Raw genomic sequence first — 19,041 nt, 5'->3', positions numbered from 1 at the left:
CACAACAGTCTTTCCTCCTGGCAGAGTAGAGTTAGTGTCTGAGGCTCAGTATTGATACTCAATTGTGCCTTTAAAGTGGGGGAGAATCTTCTAGTGCCATGCCTTTGAAGTGCACATGTGCCCTGCCTTACTAGCACTGGCCCCAAGGCTAACTGCAAGAGGTCTGCAGCCCTTTGAGTAAAGATAGGATACAGCCTATTTAAGTGTAAGTGGGGCAGGGTCCTGCTCCTACCTCCTATCCTCTCACTGATGGCCTCTCCAGTCACACATAAGTTCCATATTGTGTGTGGCTGTCTAGGAGGAATACACAAAACTCCACTGTCAACCACACCCAGGCATGTGACTCAGAGACAGACCAAATGCCAAAAGCAAGAAAATGCCAACTTTCTAAAAATTGTGTTTTCAAAATTACAATGTAAAATCCGACTTGACCATAAGTCAGAATTTTTCATTACAATTCCAGAGACACAAAACTTGAACTAGATACCTGTTCCCATTTGGAAATTACACTTATAAAATATAATATGTTATCTCCAATGTTGTCCTTTGGGAGAGATAGCCCTTGCAGTAGTGAAAAACAAATTCATTTTAAGAGTTTTTCACTACCAGGATATATAATATTACAAACACACATCCTACTTTTTAAATACATTGCATCCTGCCCTCTGGGGTGTACCTGGCCTACCCTTGGGTAACTTTATGTATTAAAAAGGAAGGTTTGGGCCTGGCAAAAGGGTGATTTTGCAAGATCAACATGGCAGTTTAAATACTACACACAAACGCTTCAATGGCAGGCCTGAACCGTGTTTAAAATGATACGTATCTGGGTGGCACAATCAGTGCTGCAGGCCCGCTAGTGACATTTAATTTACAGGCTCTGGGCATGGGCAGAGCCGCTTTACTCTGGACTCACAAGTAAACTATATATGCCTATTGGGTGCAAACCAATTCAACCATATTTTAAGGAAAGAGCACAAGAACTTTAGCACTGTTTAGCAGTGGTAAAGTCCTAAAGCCAGCAAAAACACAAGAGGGCTGAAGGCAAAACGTTATGGGAAAACCAGGCCAACAATGACAGGTCTAACAATTCATAGCTTGAAAGGTCCCAAGTCACAACAAGGAAACGTCAAGATATTTATCCTTTGAAATACATTCATTCTGGTGATGTGAGTAGCTGTGGTATTGGGGTCCAGGCTTGGTTGACATACAAGCAATCCTACCTAGCTTTCTGCTCTCATACTGAGAGGGAGAGCTGACACCATGCTGATAGTGGCTCACTGAGAACCCCTTTTAACCGTGGTGTGCTTTTTCCAGCCAGTGCGGATCTGTAAAGAGCTGTGACTAAAAGGTGAGATGAAGGCAACCATTGTCCTCACCTTACTCTTGTCTAAGAAAACCCAGGGAAGCAGTGGATGGTGATCAGTACGAGCATAGGCGTCAGGACCCACCATCAATTGAGTGTACAAAAAATTAAAAACACCCTACAATCATCTAGTCATCTAACGGCACCACACAAGTAAAAGCCAGCTATCACTAGACAAGTTTCTTTTGTCATTCTATAGTCTATCTTCTATCCATCCATCATTCCATGCATCCTTTCTTCTATTCATCCTTTCAAACTGAGAGCCAATCATCATTTTATTCATCCTTACACTCCTTCATGCCTCCAACAATCCTTTTCAATCTCTCTATCCTTTCACCCATCCATCTATCCATCAATCCTTTCACCCATTCGTCTATCCATCCCTTCACCCATCCATCCATCTATCCTCCAATAATCCTTTCACCCATTCATCTATTAGTTCACCAATTCATGTTTTAACCTTTTCTTTAAAACCTGGCGCCAACTATCCTTTCACCCTTCTACCCAGCTCTCAATATTTACCACAATCAATGCATCAACATATCCATTCACTCTAACATCTATCTGTCCTTCATTATTACATTTGTTCATTGTTACTTCTTCTATCATTTTATCTTCCCTGACATCATCCCTTTTTACTAATCATCTTTCCTTACTTTGTCCACCCTTACCTTCTCCTTATATTCTCCTTTTTAGGTCACCGACTATTGCTAAAGCGATCATGGGGACATTAAGAAAGTTGACCTAGGAATGAATTCCGCCCACTGCATACGATTGGCTTTGAGGTTTGTAACACACACTTTGAGGTTTGTAACACACACTTTCTGGCTTTCTATTGCTGACTTTATTTGCTGTAGGCTGTCTGACCCGAGTTCTTCCTTCCCGTTTCCCAAACGTTGTTTACAAGCTTGCTTTCTGTAAACCGGTCGTTAATACTTGTTCTTATCTTGTCATATTTACTGTGCATTCAATGACAGAGGTTAAATGTCAGGCTGCGTCTTCCAGGGAACTTGGTGTTTATTTTATTTTTCTGACTTCAAAGTGCAAGGATTTATGTGACAATCATGCTGCCTCTGGAGAAGTGCATGAGGAAGGCTTTAGATGTTATTTGGTTTTCTAGCACACATCAAAATGTAAATGTCTGTAAATGAACTGTGCTGACGATCAAACCAATACACTCGGTGGTGACATTTCCACACATTGTTTGTGCACTGTATGCTTTTTATCAGTAAAACAGAATCTGAGTGCAAATGTAATGGAAAATTCAATTGAAGTTATTTTGTCCATAAAGGCAGTATGCTACCATACCATGCATACTCCACAGTACACCCACCCCTCCACTCTTCTCTGCACGACTCCAAGCCACTGCACCCTACACTTCACCATTCTACATTACGCCACTCCACTCTGCATCACTACACTCTTCTCTGCACTACTCCATGCATGTCTACTCAACACCACTGAGCTCAATGTCAAAACACTCTACCCCACACTACTCTACTGTGCACTACTGCACTCTTCGCCACTGCAATCCACACAACAATGCACTCAGCACTTCACTCTACCCTGCAACACTCTACGACACTGCACTCTATGCCAATGCATGCTACACCACTTTACTGAAAACCAATGCACTCTATCCAATCTACTCTGCTCCACTGCACTCTACACCAATAAATTCCATGCCACTGAGCTCTATGGCATTATACTCTGTCACTGCACTATACGCACTCTAATCTATTCTGCACCACTGTTCTGTATGTCACTGCTCTCTATGCCACTCTACACCAATGCAGTCTATGCCTCTCTGCTCTGCTCCACTACACTTTATGCACTCTATTCTGAATCACTGCACTCCATGCCACTCTACTCTGTGCAACTGCTTTCTACACCAATGCACTCCATGTCACTCTACAATACACCATTATACTCTACAAAAGTATACTGTGCAACACTAAACTCTGCCACTCTACTTTATGCCACTCTACTTTAGCCACTGTATGCCACTGAATTCTGTCACTGAATTCTGCATCGGTCCACTCTACCCCACTGCCCTCTATGCCAATCCACTGTAAGCCACTTTAATCTACTCTGCACCACTGCACTCTATGACACTCTACTCATTACCTCTGCACCTTATGCCACTTCCTAATAATCTAAAACAATCTACTCTATGCCACTGAAATCTATATCTCTCTATTTTGCTCTGAGCCATTCCACTCTATGCCACACAAAGCCACTCCACTCTATGCCACCCCCCTCCACTCTATGCCACTCTACTCTACACCATTCCACTCTATGCCACTGCACTGTTTCACTGCACTCTGCAGCAATGCACTCTACATCAATTACTCAAAACCAATACACTCTACGCCACTGCACTCAATGCCAATCTACTCTGCACAACTGCACTGTACACCACTATACTCTACACCATTGCACTCAATGACACTTTTCTCTGCACACCTATACACCTCTATACTCTACACCAAAGCACTCTACACCAATCTGTTGAACATCACTGCACTCTACAACACTCTTCTTCGCAGCACTGCATTCTATGCCACTGAACTCTATGCCACTATAGCCTAAGCCACTCTAGTTTGCACCACTCTACTCTGTGCCAATTTATGCCACTGCCCTAATACTCTGCACCACTCTCTGCCACTCTACTGCACTCTACACCAATGAACTCCACTGCACTCTAAGCTACTCTGTACCACTGCACTTTATCTCACTATACTCTATACCTCTCTACTCAACAGCACTCTACTCCATGCCAGTGCGCTCTACCCCAATCTACTATGTACCACTGCATTCTTCACCACTGCGCTCTACACCACCACAGTCTAGGCTCCTCCACTCTGCATCACTTCACTCTATACCACTCTGCTTCACTCTTCAAAACTGCATTCTACACTGATGCACTGTACGCCACTTCTCTATATCACTCCACTCTACCCTGCCAACTCCACCATATGCCACTTCACTCTACTCTGCAACAATCTACTCTACAACACTGCACTCTATGCCCCTGCACTTTGGGCCACTCTACTACACTCTGTGCAAATCCACTATACGTCACTGCAATCAACGCTGCACAACTCTACGTCACTTTACTCTATGCCACTGCACTCTACTCCACTAATCTATGCCATTGCACTCTCCCCTGCACCACTATACACTATCATGCACCACTCCACTTTACTCTGAAACAATATACTCTAGGCCACTGCACTCTACCCACTCCACACCACTGTACTTTACATTGCACCACTCTATTCCACTGTACTTTATGCTACGCCACTCTGCTCTAAACCACTGCACTCTATGGCAATTCACTCCACACCACTTTACCCAAAACCAATGTACCCTACACCACTGTACCTACGCCAACTACTTTGCACCACTGCACTTCATTCCACTATACAACATTCTACTCTATGCCACTCTACTCTATGCCACTGCACACTATGTCACTCTATACCATTGCACTCTACATCACTGCACTCCATGTCACTCTATTCTATTAACTCTTCTCTACACCACTGAAATTAATGCTGTGCCACTCTACACCACCCTACTCTATGCTACTGCACTCTACCCTGCACTACTATACTCTACTCTACCTTGCACCACTGCACTTTACTCCCAAACAATCTACCCTTTACCACTGCACTCTACGCCACTGCATTCTATGCTGCGTTACTCTACACCTTTGCAATCTAAGCTATGCCACTGTACTCTAAACCACTGCACGCTACACCAGTGCACTCTACACCGCTTTACTCAAAACCAATGTACGCTATACCACTGCACCTAAGTCAACAACATTGCACCACTGCACTTTACGCCTGTTAGACCGCTGCATCTTTTGGTGTTTTTTCCCTGTCTTTTTGCTTTCTGGCCTCCTGTTATTAATGGTACGTTGGACTTCGTATTGTGCTGGTTTAGTGCCCCTGTGCACTTTCTCACTGCTGTTCAGTGTTAAAGTGCAAGTGCTCCTACTGTGGTGTTTCCATGTTGGGCTAATTTCATTTACTGCTAAGTCCCTAGTACAGTGCACTGTGGGTGCCCAGGGCCTGTAAGTCAAATGCTACTAGTGGGCCTGCACCACTGATTGTGCCAGCCACACAAAAAGCCTTTCAAAGGGTTCTCAGACCGGCCACTGTAGTGTCTGCATGCACAGTTGTAAACTGTCATTTTGCCTGGGCAAGTGCACCCACTTGCCATGCCGACACCTTCCCTTTTCTTACACGTAAGGCACCCACAGGTAGGCCCAAGATACCCCCTGAGCAGGGTGCACTGTATGTGAAAGGTAGGACATGTCCTGGTGTGTGTGACATATCCTGATAGTGAACTACTACCAATTTCGTTATTCATTATTTAAAGGCTGTCTGTCACGTACTTTTAGAAAATAATCAGGGGGGGTCAGGCCCATAAGACAGGATCCAGTTAGGGCCATTTATAAATGCAACAAAAAGGGGGGAACCTGGTATCCTAAATAATTCTAGCAATGTGTTTATTGCAACAACCATACTTTATTCTTTAGGTGATTGGGTTATTTATTTACCCTATTTTTTAAACAACTCTTTTTTTTAATTATATAAGGACTTCACATCCTTTGAGTTGAATACATATCCAATGACATTTACATATTTACATACATTTACAATTTACACCACATTTACCACATTTTACAATACCAACAGTTTTCACAAACATCAATATAACACCATTTTTCACAAACATGAATACAACACAAAACCAATGTATCATATACAATCAAAACAACACCACTAGGTTTTCTACAGGGTTCCAAAAATCCAGTAAATTATTTCCTGAATTATACGTGTATCATAGATGTTAGAACCGGCTGTCTCTAGTTGGCAGAGGTATGCACTTCTGACAAATAGGGACACACCTTTTCTAGTCAGGGCAAGGGGATCACACACTTAGATAACCCCTGCTCACCCCCTTGGTAGCTTGGCAAAGCAGACAGGCTTATCTCAGAGGCAGTGCGTTAAGCATTTATGACCACATACAGTAATAAAGTGAATACACTACAAATGGACACGACACAGTACAATTATAAAAATAAGGATTTTTATATAAGGCTTAGCACAAGACAAATATCGACAAAAATATACCACAATCTTAATAAATACTCTTGGCGGAAAAATAATAGTTCAAGTGTAGTTTCTTCTTAGCACAAAGTATTTAGTATCAAAAGCAACTCTTCTTCTTTAAGACACAGTTCTTGGCAACAATGTAACCCACAGGGAGTCACACAACGTCGAGACAAAGTTAATCCAAAGGGTTCGGCGTCAACCGCGAGGAGCGCTACGTCGAGCCCAGAGTCGCACAGACCCCCACAACACAGTACCTTGGAAAAGCGAAGCACACGATGATCAGCGGCGTCGAGATGTCCGGCGTCGTGCCTTCGGCGTCGATCCGGCCTCGGAGTCTGGGCGACCTGCAGCGGCGTCGACAGATGTCAGGCAGGAGCAGTGCTCACGAGGCGAAGCAGGATACGGCGGCGGCGTCGTCGTCGATGTCGATGATGATGTTGCAAGAGTGAGCAGCGCTCACGGCGTCGAGAGGGCACGAAGTCGATGCGATCAGCAGCGGTGCAGACACGAGGTCACTTGGAGCTGGAGCCGAACTCACTACTCACGGGCGTTGCTGCTGGCGTCGATCGGGCCCGGCGGCCGGCGTCGAGGAAGCGGGACACTTTAGAATAAAAACGAGAGACTGTGTGCAGAGGCATTATCATGACAATAATCGCACACGGTCTGTTGTTTTTCTAAACAGATACGCGTGTCAAAAACAAAAGGTGGGCGATCCTAGAGAAACGTTACAAAAATTCTACATTTACGATGAGCCGATAAGGTATGCCGACAACAGCGTTCGTTTCAGGAACAACATAATGATGTGATTGTTTAGAAAGCAGTTTATGATAAAAGGTGTTTTGCTTCCTGTTGTAGATTTGGTCTGGTACTAATAAGGAGACAAACGAGTGCATCCTAATAGCGGCTTCTGCACTTCCTAAAACAAATGAGGTATGTGGATTAAAGCAATACTTTAATTGAAAGAAAGTTGTAATTGCTTTTAGGGTTGCTTCAATGGAATTTCTGTTTAAATAGGTTTGGTCACAGTCGGCCCATCTTTAAATCCAGAGAGCTGCCTAGCCATTCACAATTATTCAAAATCAAACAACGGCAGGTACAATGATAATACGAGTGTAAGACACAATAATAACGAAAGTAAGGTGTAGGTTAAAGAGTGATTATTTGTATTATTTTTATTTTTTTGTAGCTTATTCCAATGTGTCAAAACTAAGAAGCCCTGATGAGAGCTCCTTGAGAATCCGTGTGGCTTGAAACGCGTTGGCAATTATAATTAAGATGGCAATTATATGGCAAACATAAACATATTGCAATTATATATGATACACGTATAATTCAGGAAATAATTGACTGGATTTTTGGTACCCTAAAAGGAAACCTAGTGGTGTCGTTTTGATTGTATATGATACATTGGTTTTGTGTTGTCTTCACGTTTGTGAAAAAATGTGTTATATTGATGTTTGTGAAAACTGTTGGTATTGTAAAATGTGGTAAATGTGGTGTAAATTGTAAATGTATGTAAATATGTAAATGTCATTTGATATGTGTTCAACTCGAAGGATGTGAAGTCTTTATATCATTCCAAAAAAAGAGTTGTTTAAAAAATAGGGTAAATAAATAACCCAATCACCTAAAGAATATAGTGTGGTTGTTGCAATAAATAAATTGCTAGAATGAATTAGGATACCAGATTCCCCCCCTTTTTGTTGCACTTTTAGATAACCATTCTGTGTGCCTTTGCTGATTTGTGTATTGACTGTCTGGTTTTGAAGTGACAGGGGCTGGGGATGTGCATTCACCGTAGACAGTCACAAGTGGGCAGGGTTGAGGTGTGTCCTGGCTTTCCTGGGTGACTCATAGTCGGGTCGAATAGGCCTCGTCCACATTTAGAGTAGTGGGAGGAGTTTTCACGCGCACATGAATAGGCAGTGTCTTCCCTGCCACAATGCTGTCTTCATCTACTGTAGTGAAGCTGGGCCAGAGAAGGAAGAACTGGTCTGTATTGCTCCACTTTATGCCACTGCACTCTATGCTACTCTAGGTCACTGCACTCTATGCCAATGCACTCTACACCATTTTACTCAAAACCAATGCACACTACGCCAATCTACTCTGTACCACTGTACTTTCTGCCACTTCACTCTAGGCCACTCTACTACACTCCAGTCTGCGGCACTGAATTCCAGAATGATGATCTACTCCATTAAATTTTGCTCCGCTGACACTGTATCCCACTCTATGCCACTTCACTCTACAGCACTCTACTCCAGTCTAGGCCATTTTATGATACTACTCCACTCTACGATGCTCTACGCACCCCCCTCTAATCCACTCCATGCCAGTGTACTCCACTCTATTCTATGACACATTACTCCACTCTACTCCAATCCACTCTGCCACTTCACTCAATGATAATTTACTCCGCTCTATGCCACTCTACTCTATAACGCTCGACTCCTTTCTACACTACTCCACTTTGCTCTACACCACTACACGCCACTGTGTGCCATTCCACTCTTTGACACTCTACTCAACTCTGACACTGTACTCCACTCAACTCTATGCCCTTCCACTCTACCACACTCTACTCCCTTCATGACCCTCCACAACACTGTACACTACTCCATGGTCCTGCACATCACTCCTCTCCAAGCCAGTCAGCTCTACTGTACATCTCTCCAAGCCACTCCATAACACTCCACTCAAATTCAGTTTATGACATTCCACTCCACACCACTCTCCTTTACCCCACTAACTTTCAGCCATGCTGGACCGTAGCCTCTCTGGAGCACAACATTGCTAAAACATATTGGCAAAGCCATAGCTCTTCCATAGACAAGACATATTGGCTTTTCTCATGCTTGTTCATTCTACCCTTTTCTCCACATCTTAATTCATCCTTACATGTCTCTCTCCAGCTACTCTTTTTATTTGCTTTTCTTTCTGTTGCTTTTTCTCCATGTTCTTTGTTTCTGTCTTTGTATCTTTAGTTTACACTGCAGCCCTTACTCCCACCTCTCATTCGCTGTGTTGGTATTCCTATAGGGTGTCATGTATGTGTTTGTGTCCGCAGACAGGGCTCATAAGAACTAGTCCAATTTTAGTGTGGATGGGTGATTTTGTCCGATTTTAGGAAACTATAAAACCTTACCAGGTTTTAAGTGAAAAACTTCACCAATCACATCTCTCGATCAATAATCTTTGAGAAATAGTGTGGATTTTCTTGCGGTAGTTCTAGCCATGCCACCTACTTGAAAAGGAGACCCTCACATTTTACACATTCATGGGGTAAAGTTGCATGGGAAAGAGGGGTTTAGGACTGCGAAATCACTTTCTGTGTTTTCCTGAAGTCATTTCCCAAAAATGTCCACTTCTACGTTTAATTGCGAGAGCCAAGGCTTGGTGAACAGCCCCAGAAGTCAGCTCTTGGCTCGCTGATCCAGAGTATACTTCATATTCAAATTCCAACCACAAACAGTCAGCATCTCTCCGTGCGCCTGTCACTCGGAACTTTGTTGTGAGAACTACCAAACATAATGTAATTCGAAATTTAGCCAGAAACGCGCATTTTTAAAAGCGAACACGAAACTATTCGAACAGCTATGTTAACTGAAAAAATCACATACAAAACCCACAAACTAGGGCGCTGTAGTCAGAACAAAATTCCAAACACCTCCGCCCACATTCCCACAAAGAGCTTAGACAAATAACATTGCAAATCAGTTTTGGCTCTCGGTTAGATAAAGAATGCGATTCTCAATCTGCAACACTGCCTCTCTCAACAGTGATTTGTAATGCTGGGCTCTCTGCCAGCCTGACCAGTCAGAAGTGATAAGACGTTGCGAGATCTGTTATGTTACGCAATAACGAGCGCGGATTTGCAAACTAAAGTAGAGGGAGTGATACTCAAAACCCCTGAAACTGAGCTTCATAGCGCCTATTGGAGCCTTTGGCATCGCTGACCGCTAACCCCATGCGTCACGTGAAGAGTCTTAGGCCAGTTCTGGCTTTTCAGCCAGCTGCACCACGACCATGCTTTACTCCTTTGAGTCAACTGCGCTCCAGGAGAGAGGGGTCGAACTGATTGAGAATGAGGAAAAGTGCTGGAGCCAAGAGAGTGTAAAAACTTCCGGGGGGTGGGGACTAATTGTGTGCAGGAGGGAGAGAGGGAAGGAAACTACACTAAGACAGTATTGGCTGAACTGATCAAGGTCCCGAGAGGAGGGAGGAGGACTGGCAGAGAGGTTTATGGGCGGTATCGACAAGGGGGAGGGTGAAGGAGATTATTGTGTACAGTCACTTAATTCACGCGAGGACTCTGAAAACACAAGGTGCGTTTTTGCTGCCGTGCGGGCTGGGGTTCTAGTTGACGCGGTACTGGTCAAGCATAGCGTGATGTCTTATTGTGTTCCTCGCTTCTAAGCACTTACTAGGTTCCTCCGCCCCATGAAATGAAGGGGGAGGATTTAGAAGGAGTGTACTTTCACCCGGGTAAACTTCGACTGCTGCCAGCTAGCTTCACGTGAAAAATAGTTCATTGGTGTCTCTAAATATTTTTTGTCGAGTGGGAGAGAAACCGCCCACCGGTTAGGTTCCGAGCAAGCCCTTGCCCGGGGTGTGTTTTGTGTGATAGATAATGCTCGACCCATTGTATTCAGTTGATCAGAATACTTCATATTCCCACTTCATGCTAGATTTTACGTCTGTTCTGCTCCTTGGGGGTATTTATTTCGAGGCCAGCCTAACCTAGATATGTTTGAACCTTACATAACGTCTTTTCATTAGAATTTTAACACGCTGCCGCCGTCAGTTGGAAAAACGCCAACAAGATGTGCTTAGAAAGTGACTCTAGGCGGATTCCAGTCCCGTTCATCGTGCTGGACTTCTCCCTTTAGACGAACATGACCACACACGTGTCCTGGCACAATCCGTGCTCTGTAGCTGTCGGGTCTTAAAACCCCTATTTTAATATGTAACTGTGCCAACACATTTGTTTTGGTACATTCCCAACTTTTGGAAAAGGGTTCTCAACTTCACGAGCCGAGTTGCTTTAAGCAAAGAGAGAGCTATAGCCCACATGCGCGCCGTTGGTTGGCCTGTTTATGGCGGGGTTGGGTGTGTCTCTATCAATGCATGTCAGTTGAGGAGGGCTTATTCTGAGCTGGGATAAGGAGAGGAGTGGGTATGGGTGTGCACATAAATATGAACTTAATTTGCGTGACGCCGTGGTGGGTGAAATATGTTCATACTAACCCTGGGCGGAGTTGGCGGAGTGGGGCTTCGCGGAGCTACGCGAAGTGGGCGAGAAACTACGCCCACCTCCGCACTCCGCGTAGCCCCACTCCGCAAACACCACCCGGCCGCCAGCCCCGCCACCCGCCTCCCGCCTCCCTCCCGCCCTCCCTAAATACTTTAAATGAAAGGAATAAATTAATTAAAAACGCACTTACCTTGCCGGCCGCTTCCCGCCGCGTCCCCGGGGCTCGCTATCTTCCGTCTTCTTTCGTAATGCGCATGCGCGGGCGGCCGCGCATGCGCATTTCTCACGAGAAAATGCGCATGCGCGGCCGCCCGCGCATGCGCATTACGAAAGAAGACGAAGACGGAAGATAGCGAGCCCCGGGGACGCGGCGGGAAGCGGCCGGCAAGGTAAGTGCGTTTTTAATTAATTTATTCCTTTCATTTAAAGTATTTAGGGAGGGCGGGAGGGAGGCGGGTGGCGGCCAGCTACGCTCCGTTTGCGGAGTGTGCGTAGTGCCGCCTGGCTCCGCCGGCTCCGCAAAATGCGGAGTAGGCGGCACTACGCACACTCCGCAAACGGAGCGTAGCTGGCCGCCCACCCTTAGTTCATACCTGCCAACTTGAATAAGAATCTCACTGTGTGAGGAGGGGCGGGGCCTCGTGCCGAGAAGAACCTGTCGTGATGTGGGGGCCACCGGGGAATATTGTGCAATGGGGGTTACTCGGAGCAATCAAATAGACAACCATGCACATAGCCACAGTACTTGGCCGGAAGCCACGAGCGACCTCCAGCCCTTTATTTATGCTCTCTGGCCACGCCTGGCCAGAGAGCGATACAAAGTGGGATTGTCCTTTCGGGGTGGGCTACCCCGGCAGATAAACTAGACCGCTACATCCCATCCCAAATTCGTCCTTCGAACAAACTAAAGTCTTTAACAATGTTTCAACATACAAAGTCAGCTAGTCTCTTGTTTGGCTGGGTGTTTCGCCTGAGATTGTAGTAATGATGGTTACCTCGATGATCTTGTCGGGGACTTCTCCCACCTTGAGTGGTGGCACCCTCCGGGTGCTCCGGGGAGTCTGGTACTGATGAACTCGCGTTGCGTTGAGGTGGAGCATCTTCCACGATCGTATCCTATACAGCTGATGGCCCCGCATCCCTTCTTGACAGATCTCCTTGCGGGCTGCTGATGAGACTCCTGTTCTTCTTGCGCATGCGCACAGCTGTCGGCAGGTTCATCGGGGCATTCCGCAGCTTGGGAACTGCTCGTGATGCCGGGGTGCGACCGGGATTCCTACCGCATCTGAGGGGTGAGTCCACAAACTTCGCCACGCTTTCTTCTCCTCACCTTCTTGTCTCCGATTACTGGAAGGCGCCGTTCTTCCGCAGGCACACTCGCTGAGAGGCTTGCTCGGCGCTACGGGGTTCTCTGACGTAGAGGTTCACCAGGGCATGTTGTATCCCATTCTTGTCGCCAGTGTCACGATTTGGGGGCCTCCGGGGAATATTGTGGAATGTGGGTTACTCGGAGCAATCAAATAGACAACAACGCACATAGCCACAGTATTTGGCCGGAAGCCACGATTGACCTCCAGCCCTTCATTTATGCTCTCTGTCCACGCCTGGCCAGAGAGTGATACAAAGTGGGATTGTCCTTCCGGGGTGGGCTACCTCGGCAGATAAACTAGACCGCTACAGTACCTACAAGGCACTTTGTATTCCCACCCCAGTGCTGGAAAACCACTATTTACAGTGATTTTTCAGCTCGTTTTCCCTGCCACATGTGATATTGGTTCCTCATCGGAGACCGTGTGAAGGGTGTGTGTCACACAACACCGTATGAGTAGGCAGATATGGTGTGAAGGAGGTGGACTGTAATGCTACCAGTGGTCGAAGTGGGTGGGATCGGCAGAGCACAGCGTGCCCCAACTTCTTTAATTTAATAGGTTCCGTTTCCCAACTTTTTTATATTGCACATGTGCCCCTGGACGGCAGAAATAGCCAATGCCTATAGATAAGACTCCGCATTCATGGGCATTCAGGGACGGGCAGGTGGGCAGAGAAGGAAAAGGACCGCGGCTGTGTGTTCACCAACGTGATGTTTTTTAACCACACTGCTTACGTAAGGATATAAGCAATGGACATTGAAATGGGTAACTTCTGGGCCCTGTAGTTATGTCCTTAACTTTTCAGGCAAAAGCACTCGCTGATTTCTGAATAGTGAGTGTAAAAGCGTTTACTGTAACCATGTTGTGCGTGCTTACATTTCACATCCTTTACTTAATCTTGCATTCCCTATGAGTATTTGCTTTTCCAGGATGTTGTTTCTTTTTTTCTAGGCAGCATACTGCTCTTGTCTAGTGTATATTCTGACTTGAGTTGCATCCAGGTGTTTATAGTGGGGCACAATTGGGTTGTAGTTTTTTTTATTTGGATGTTTTTATTGATTTCATAGTATATAACATGTTACATTAAAATTTCAACAACAAAAGACAAAAAAAGGTCTCGCAAAGAGTGCATTGACATTTCTAATTTTTAACATACAATGAATATGTTACACTGTATTTTTATTTTACATAATTTATCTCCGGCGTTCGCTTACCTACTGGTTGTTTCATACAGCATACAATCCTATCATGTGTACATTGTGTTGGAAGGGGACATGAGTTCAGGCTTAACACCTGATTATGTGGAGCGTAGATGACCAGTGTTTTTGCGGTCTCCACTGTGTGTACCAGGAGTGTGTAATCTCATTGAAATTTGGGTTTTACCTCACATAGTTAAAAGCGGCTGAACCAGGGGAGAGGACGCCGCTTTCAATTGGAGACATTTGTAAATATGTTCTCAGGGGTTGCCAGACATTTTTTGGCAGGCGGTTGAAGTGTGGCATATATGTCACTGGTAATATCACAGTTAACCAGATCCTGCATCCATACCTTGATTGTGGGGTGAGAGGGTGCTCCCCATTAGAAAGATACCTTGCGTTTGGCCAATAGTTAACTAATAGCAGTGTATCTTCGTGCTCCCTTTGGCACTGGGAGGACACGGCCCAGTAGGGCTACTAATGGAGGTTCGATATCTGTCTCTATCATCAATGATAAAATACGGAAAACCTCTTCCCAATACTGCAGTATGGGTACACAATTCCACGCTAAATGTACGAAATCTGCATGTTCTGCAGTGCATCTAGGACAGTTGTGGGGTTTGGTGGGTCAAGTTTAACTAGAAGCTGTGAGTGTAATATGATCAATGTAATTATATGGAGTGTAGTAATTTATGTTGATGATTACTTGAGACTAGTTTAGTTTGCTCACAACAGTAGAACCAGGTTTTGTCGGGCAAAATTAAACCTAAGTCTCTTTCCCAGGCAGCCCTCTGTCCCCGGTCAGTGATGAATTTCCTTCTCATTTCTCCGTGGTAAAGCCTGGATGCCAAGTGAGTGTTATCAGGAGTTCTGACTATCTGTGTTAGCAGAGGAAAGTCCGGGGGTTCAAGGGGGACAGTGGGGATCGCTGACCGAAGTGCGTCATTTAGCCTGTATAGGATAAATCTGGCCATCTGTGTGATGTCATCTCCCTAATGAAATGATGTGCCTGAACGCAAGCCTGTCTCATCGAACATGTCTCTAATTATTTGTATATAACATGTCTGAAGCGTTTTTTGGGTCAGGGCTTCAGTTGTGACAGATAACCATGGACTGTTTGACAGTTGGGAGTGCGTGGGCAAGAGGTGCTCAAAACCAAGACACCGTTGTAGTTTTTCCCACTCCCAGCATGTTGTTTCGATTGTCTGAGACATTTATGGGTAACCCCAGTGGCAGGACTGTTTCCGGTGGGTAGGGATGAATTTGAGAGCTCTCTGGCTTAAGGAATTGGAGTTGTGCATCAGGATGATACCAATGATAAGAGACTTGGCAACTAAATAGTAAAAATAAAAATCTGGGACTCCAAAACCACAGCTTTCATATGGCAAAGTTAAGGTGTGCCAGCCAATCCTGGTGTGTTTTCCTGCCCATATCAGCCGGATAAGTGTGCTGCGAAGGCTATCAAAGAAGGCATTAGTGAGCACGATGGGGATGTTTAAAAACAAATGTAAAAACAGGTTGAGTACCAACATCTTTATTATTGCAATTTTGCCTGCTATGGATAAGGGGAGTTTTATCCATTTTTCAACCAATGTGTTTAGTCAGTCAAGTCAAGTCAAAGAATTTATATAGCACACTACATACCCGGAGGGTCTCAAGGCGCTTAGGGAGGGGAAGAGGATTATCTTATCTATGTGAGGGCCATAATTCAGCCTTATGAATTTATAACTTTGTCGGTGTAAGTAGATACCAAGGTATCGAGGGGCGTCTAAGCTCCACTGGAGAGGGTAGTCTGAAGGTGTTGGAAATATAGCGTATGTCATTGGAGATATATCCACTTTAGACCAATTGATCTTGAGTCCAGACAGCACTCCAAAACGGACCACCTCTCTTAACACCAGTGAGAGGTTTGACATAGATTTTCTGAGGAATAGCATAATATCAGCATAAAGCGAAGCCAATTATGGGCCATGCTGGAACCGTAGCCTTCTAGCCAGGTGGCGTTCCATGTAGATGCTGAACAATAGGATCAATCGCTACTATAAACAATAAAGGCAACAGGGGAAATCCCTGGTGCATTCCTCCGGACAGGGGAAACTGGTCTGTGATGGTGCCATTTGCTCCAAGGTGTGCTGTTGGAGCATCGTATGATAGGTGGACAAGTTCACAAAAGCCCTTGGGGCAACCAAGTTTACTTAGTGTAGCAATTAGGAACGGCCATTCTAGGGAATGAAATGCATTTTCTGCATCCAGTAGGACCTCCTCCTCGGGGAGATCAGGATCAATTTGATTAAGGACTGCAAATACAGTACGCAAATATACTGATATGGATCGGTTAGCGACATACCCAGTTTGTGGCAGGGATAATTATTGTACTGATTAGAAGAGATAGTCGGGTACCCACGCTTTAGCAAGAATTGCATTGTTATAGTTCAGTAGAGATATTGGGCGGTAGGATGAGCAGTGTTTTGGTTGTCTACCGGTCTTCAATAAGAGGGTTATGACGGGCTCTCGTATTGTCAGGGGGAGAACGCTGCATAACAAGGCTTCTGCATATACCTCAAGTAGGGACGGGATTAATTAGTCTTTGTAAAATGCACTGGTAAAGCCATCTTGCCTTGGGACGTGAGTACTGTGTAGGTCCTCGATGGCTTGTGCAATCTCCTTACAAGTGATTGGTCCAGCTAGGAACTGATGCTTTCTTTTCTCCACCCAAACCATTGCGATTTCAGCAAGATAGTCTGTGATGATGTCTATATGGGCATTGGTTTTGTGAGAATATAAGTTGGTGCGTACTGCAGGAATGTATGTGTTATGTCCTTCGGTGATGTTGTTATGGTGCCATCATCAAAGTGGAGGCAGGGGCTCATTGTGACTTAGTATGGGGCGCAGAGGATTAAATAATGTGTGTCCAGGACTTTCTCCCTCGCCATACATTCTTGCTCTGAGATATTTACTTAGGTACTTGACCTTGTGGCGGGCCAAGTCTTGAAATTCCTGAATAAGTGTTGCTCGCCTCCGTAAGTACTCAGCATGTTCTCCCGTAGGCACCTTGGAGTCAAGTGTTTTTAGGGCTTGTTTCACCGGCGTCAGGTCTCTGCGAAAAGAGCAGAGAACTCCAGAGTGTTTTGCTATACAGGCCTCTCTAATAAACGCTTTGAAAGTGTCTCATAGTGTTGAAAAATGCTGCACTGTGCCTGCATTGTGTTAAAAAAATTCAATTATTGCCTCTCAGACTTCAGTGCGGAAGACTTCATCAAGGAAGGCATTTTTGGGGAAGCACCAGGGTGCACGTGGTGGCAAATTGTCTGGCATCTATATAGTGAGTAGTACAGGGGAATGATCAGATAATGTTCTAGGCAAGTGCGAAATCTTTGTGAGTGTATGTGCTAGATCAGGTGTGACAAACCAATAGTATATTTGGGACCAAGTTCCATGTGGCGCAAAATAGGAACGTGTATTTCCTAGTATTTGGATATTTAAGACGCCATGCATCCACTAAGAGATGGGATTGTGTACGTTCAGTGAGTGTGCACAGCGAGTTTGGCATCACAGGGTGAGCTGGGCCAGTTGTACCACCAGCGCATAAGAGACACCAAGTGGACCTTTATCAAGAACAGAATCCACACCAATGCAACAAACGCTAAAGAGCTTTTCAACGTCATACAGCAGTTCACCAAACCCCCCAGCAAAGCCACGGACGTCACACCATACAAGGAACTCTGCAACAAGCTCAGCTCCTACTTCCATTTGAAAATCAAGGCCCTCTATGACCACTTCAATGAACTGACGCAGGACAACACCACCCTCCCACCGCCGACAACAAGACAACCATCACAACCTGGAATCCTGCCACCGTTGAACAAACCACCGTGACCATGAAGAACAATCACTCAGGATCCGCCACAGACCCCTGCGCACCACACATCTACCACAGGGTCGCCGCCACCATCGAAACCGAACTAGGACGGACGATCATTACCTCCTTCAAAGCCCGCATCTTCCCAGACGACTGGAAGCGGGCAGAGGTCAAACCCCTCCTCAAGAAACCCACAGCCGACCCGATGGGCCTGAAAAACTACCAGCCATCTCACTCCTCCTCTTCGCGGCCAAAGTCACTGAGAGACTCGTAAACGTTCAGTTGACTACCTTCATCGAAGAGAACACCATTCTAGACTTCTCCCAGTCCGGACTCAACAGCAACCACAGCACTGAGACTGCCCTCCTCGCCTCCTAATGATGACATCTGCATGCTAATTGACCAGGGTCACACTGCAGCCCTCATCCTTCTAGACCTCTCCACACCCTTCAACACCATCTCACATCGCACTCTTGCAGCCATACTCCACGACACCGGGGTTCGAGCAACCGCACTTCACTGGATCCAATCCTTTCTCTCCAATAGAACCCAGAGAATCAGACTCCCTCCCTTCCTCTCTGAACCAACAGAGATCAACTGCAGAGTACCCCAAGGATCGTCACTCAGCCCCACGCTCTTCTACATGGCCCATCGCCGCCATCGTCAGACAGCATGGGCTCAGCATAGTGTCATACATCGACGACACCCAGCTCATCCTCTCCCTCACATAGAGCACTGAATACAGTAGACTCTGTTTCCAGGAAGGAATGAAGGACGTTGCAGCCTGGATGAAAAATAGCTGCCTGAAGCTTAACTCGGAGAAGACTGAGGTCCTCGGACCCTCCACCTCTGCCTGGGCCAACA

At 45.5% G+C, this 19,041-nt stretch overlaps 1 protein-coding gene across 3 annotated transcripts in view; it reads left to right on the top strand.

The window, feature by feature from the left end:
* The first annotated feature begins 10,641 nt into the window (after positions 1 to 10,641).
* Positions 10,642 to 19,041, top strand: part of MGST1 (microsomal glutathione S-transferase 1) — a 92,264-nt gene continuing 83,864 nt past the window's right edge. The window contains exon 1 of one of the 3 annotated variants that reach the window (XM_086920802.1): positions 10,642 to 10,823. In XM_086920802.1, the coding sequence (XP_086776928.1) occupies positions 10,741 to 10,823 (83 nt within the window). In that variant the 5' untranslated portion in view covers positions 10,642 to 10,740. Of the gene's footprint in view, positions 10,824 to 12,583; positions 13,045 to 15,106; positions 15,170 to 19,041 lie in introns of those variants that run through there. The other 2 variants (XM_086920809.1, XM_086920820.1) reach the window with 2 other exon arrangements.

Source organism: Lissotriton vulgaris, chromosome 1_1 (assembly GCF_964263255.1).
Source record: "Lissotriton vulgaris chromosome 1_1, aLisVul1.2, whole genome shotgun sequence".
Lineage (NCBI taxonomy): Eukaryota > Metazoa > Chordata > Amphibia > Caudata > Salamandridae > Lissotriton > Lissotriton vulgaris.
This window is presented reverse-complemented; position numbering and strand designations above follow the sequence as displayed.